This window comes from Oncorhynchus kisutch, unplaced genomic scaffold, assembly GCF_002021735.2.
Source record: "Oncorhynchus kisutch isolate 150728-3 unplaced genomic scaffold, Okis_V2 scaffold4035, whole genome shotgun sequence".
Classification (NCBI taxonomy): domain Eukaryota; kingdom Metazoa; phylum Chordata; class Actinopteri; order Salmoniformes; family Salmonidae; genus Oncorhynchus; species Oncorhynchus kisutch.
The window spans coordinates 120,835-124,528 of record NW_022265980.1 but is presented as its reverse complement, the minus strand read 5'-3'; the positions used below and the strand labels follow the sequence as shown (position 1 = coordinate 124,528).

At 51.2% G+C, this 3,694-nt stretch overlaps 1 protein-coding gene across 6 annotated transcripts in view; it reads right to left on the bottom strand.

The window, feature by feature from the left end:
• Positions 1-2,626, bottom strand: part of LOC109886674 (protocadherin-10-like) — a 40,602-nt gene extending 37,976 nt beyond the window's left edge. For 5 of the 6 annotated variants that reach the window (XM_031821943.1, XM_031821945.1, XM_031821944.1 and 2 more), the window contains exon 1: positions 1-2,626. This exon is cut by the window's left edge and continues 577 nt beyond it. In XM_031821943.1, the coding sequence (XP_031677803.1) occupies positions 1-1,982 (1,982 nt within the window). In that variant the 5' untranslated portion in view covers positions 1,983-2,626. The other variant, XM_031821946.1, reaches the window with a different exon arrangement.
• Positions 2,627-3,694: the final 1,068 nt, after the last annotated feature.

Genomic DNA, 3,694 nt, shown 5'->3' with positions numbered 1-3,694 from the left:
ATCACACTATCCACCAGGATCACACTCACGCTAGCCGAGGAGGAGAGTGGCGGCTGGCCGTGGTCCCTCACCTCAATCAGCAGGTCGTAGGAGCCCTGTGGGTCGCGCTTGGTGAAGACGCGGCGTGCTGTGCGCAGCTCCCCCGTCCGCCAGTCCATGCGGAACATGCCCATCTCGTTGCCACGCAGAATGCTGTAGGAGAGCCGTGCGTTCTCGCCATCATCTGCGTCCATGGCGACAATACGCGTGACCAGGTAGCCCGGCTCGGCGGTGCGCGGCAGGTGTTCTTTGGCGGTGCCGTTCTTACCGATAGGGGCTATCACCGACGGCGCGTTGTCATTCTGGTCCACAATAATGACATTAACGGTGCTGTTGGAGGAGAGCTCTGGGCTCCCGGAGTCTTTGGCCTGCACCATAAAGCTAAACTCTTTCAACTGTTCATAGTCGAATGAACGCAATGCATAAAGGTAACCAGTGTCCTGGTTGATTGACACATAGGTGTCGACGGACATGCCCTGGATGTCACACTCCAATATGGAGTAGGTAATGAGGGCGTTCGGACCAACGTCAGGGTCCACGGCGCTTACCGCGTGAATAAAAGCACCTGGTACATTATTCTCCGTCACATACACATCGTAAACTGGCTGCGTGAAGCGGGGTGCATTATCGTTCTCGTCGGAAACATGTACCTTGATGGATTTGCTTGTGGCGAGGGAGGGGAGCCCCTGGTCTTTGGCTACAACGGTGATTGTGTACGAGTCTGCGTTTTCTCTGTCTAATATTCCATCCGTTACTATGGTGTAGTAGTTTTTAAATGAAGATTTGAGTTTGAAAGGAACGTCACCCAAAATCTCGCAGCTTACCAGCCCGTTGTCGCCCGAGTCCCGGTCGGTGACGCTGAAGAGGGCTATGACGGTGCCCGGGGCGTCCTGCTCGCTCACAGACTCGGTCACCGTGCTGAAACTGATCTCCGGTGTGTTGTCGTTAACGTCGACCAGTTTGACCATGACTTTGCAGTGCGCGGGCACGGCGTTTGCTCCCAGGTCTTTAGCCTGGACATATATTTGGTGTGTACTACTCTCCTCATAGTCCACTTCCCCAGCCACCTCTATTCTCCCCGTCCTGGCATCGATTTTAAAAAGATCCTTTACCCGCGCCGGGTTGTGGTTACTGAATGAATACACTATCTCTCCGTTCTGCCCTTCATCTATATCAGTGGCGTTCAGCTGAATAACCAGAGTGCCCACTGGTGAATTTTCCCGTAGGCTCACAGTGTACACCGACTGGTCGAAGACGGGTGCGTTATCGTTGGAATCCAGGACTTTAACGACCAGGAGCGCGGTGCCCGTCCGTTGTGGCACGCCTCCGTCTACTGCCGTGAGCACGTACCGATGCACCGCCTGCTGCTCCCGGTCTAACGGTTTTTCCAGCACTAACTCCGCAAACTTGTTCCCGTCGCTCTGTGTCTGAACATCCAGGTAAAAATAGTTATTGTTCGTTATGGCGTATGTGCTGAGCGCGTTAGTCCCGACGTCTGGGTCGAAAGCATTCTCCACCGGGAACCGGGTACCTGGGGTGGCACTTTCCGTTATCTCCACAGTGATGTCTGTCTCAGGGAAAGTGGGAGGATTGTCGTTGATATCCATCACCTCGATCTCCACGCGGAAAAGCTCGAGCGGGTTCTCCAGAAACACCTCGAGGTGCAGGTTGCACGGTACTGTCTGCCTGCATATCTCCTCCCGGTCTATTTTCTCCTTAACATAAAGATTCCCGTTCTCCAGGTTCACATCCAAGTAAGGGTTCCGCGAGCTGGGCACAGTCTGGAAGCGGCGGGCGGAAAGTTTGGTGATGTCCAACCCCAAATCCTCCGCGATATTCCCAATGACGGTCCCGTGTTCCTGCTCCTCCGGAAGAGAGAAGCGCAGCTGGCACACCGCTCCATCCAGCAAGACCGAGAGAAGGAGCGGGAATAACAAAATCATTTCCACTCCTCTCACTCTTCCTCTCTCAAGTGCACTTGGATATATGTCGTGGGTATTACTCCGATTTCTTACTCGAACTAAGCATTTCCCATCCCAGCTTCGGTTCGCAGGAATAAGGCAGAATCAAAAGCTGCAATAATGAAAATAAAACGACGGCTGCTACCCAAACCCAAATCAGCTATTCCTTCTTTCCCTCTTTGCGTCGTCGTGTCAACCGGAAAGCATTCCCTATTTGAGTCGTGAGAATCACGGCCATTTGATCCTCTCTTCTTTCAGCAAAAAAAAATTATATATTCAGTCCAGGTTTGTGAATTTTGGCCGAAGCGCCAACATCTCAGCAGGCAGAGGGAGGCAAGACGTGTAGACCATAATACAATCCTCACCCACAGATGGAATCCTCACACGTATCAAGTCCCAACTAAGTGCCATAAAAATTTAAAAACATTCCTTCACGAATGCATAACTCCAGAAAGCACCATTCGCCTAAAATCCTAAACTTGAACCCGGTTTGCCAACATGTAAATAAACGACAAATTGTACTTTCTCTCTCGCTTTTTCTCTCTCGCTCTATAATCAGTGCGGCTGAGCAGCAAGGAAAGCGGATGATCCTCTCTGCTCCACTCCTGTAAAGCGAGTGAGGGGGAGCGGGGTTGGTTTTGCGCACAGCATCTTTTCCCACCAGCCAATAGTGTCCGCAGACACCCGACGAGGTTACTCCTGATTGGGGCACGGGAATGCCAGCCAGCGCGCACAGTCCCACGGACCTGCCCGGACCCTTCTCTTTACTAACAACACGAGCCATCAAGCGGTTGTGGCGCTCGAGCCACTGCCCCAGCCCCGTGCAAACACGAGCATGAAGCCCCAGTCAACCGACACACCGGAGAGAAATAAAATATTTCACATATCCCGTGAATGAAATAGTCAACTAGTGGGCAACGGGTGGAATGTGAATTTGCAAATCCGTCGACGGGTAACGTCTTGGCACAAAGCATCGTTTAAGAAGCATAGGCTCCCGGTACATGATGGCTTTAAGTTAAAAGCGCAGCCAGCGAATTTTTAAAGTGAATATTGTAGAAATCGCCTATTCATCATCGTAATGTGTTGTGTTATTGTCTTCTTCGGTTCAGTTTGATGAATGAACACGAAGGTAATGACTAGAGACTATGCCCAGGCAAGCAACAACAACCCTGTAGGGAAAGATGGAATGAGTGTTTTATTTCAATAGCTGCTGTTTATAATGAAAACCTCAGTAGAGTTGTGTGTGTGTGTGTGTGTGTGTGTGTGTGTGTGTGTGTGTGTGTGTGTGTGTGTGTGTGTGTGTGTGTGTGTGTGTGTGTGTGTGTGTGTGTGTGTGTGTGAGTGTGTGTGTGTGTGTGTGTGTGTGTGTGTGTGTGTGTGTGTGTGTGTGTGTGTGTGTGTGTGTGTGTGTGTGTGTGTGTGTGTGTGTGTGTGTGAGTGTGTGTGTGTGTGTGTGTGTGTGTGTGTGTGTGTGTGTGTGTGTGTGTGTGTGTGTGTGTGTGTGTGTGTGTGTGTGTGTGTGTGTGTGTGTGTGTGTGTGAGTGTGTGTGTGTGTGTGTGTGTGTGTGTGTGTGTGTGTGTGTGTGTGTGTGTGTGTGTGTGTGTGTGTGTGTGTGTGTGTGTGTGTGTGTGTGTGTGTGTGTGTGTGTGTGTGTGTGTGTGTGTGAGTGGTATAGACCAAAACAGTCCGTGGC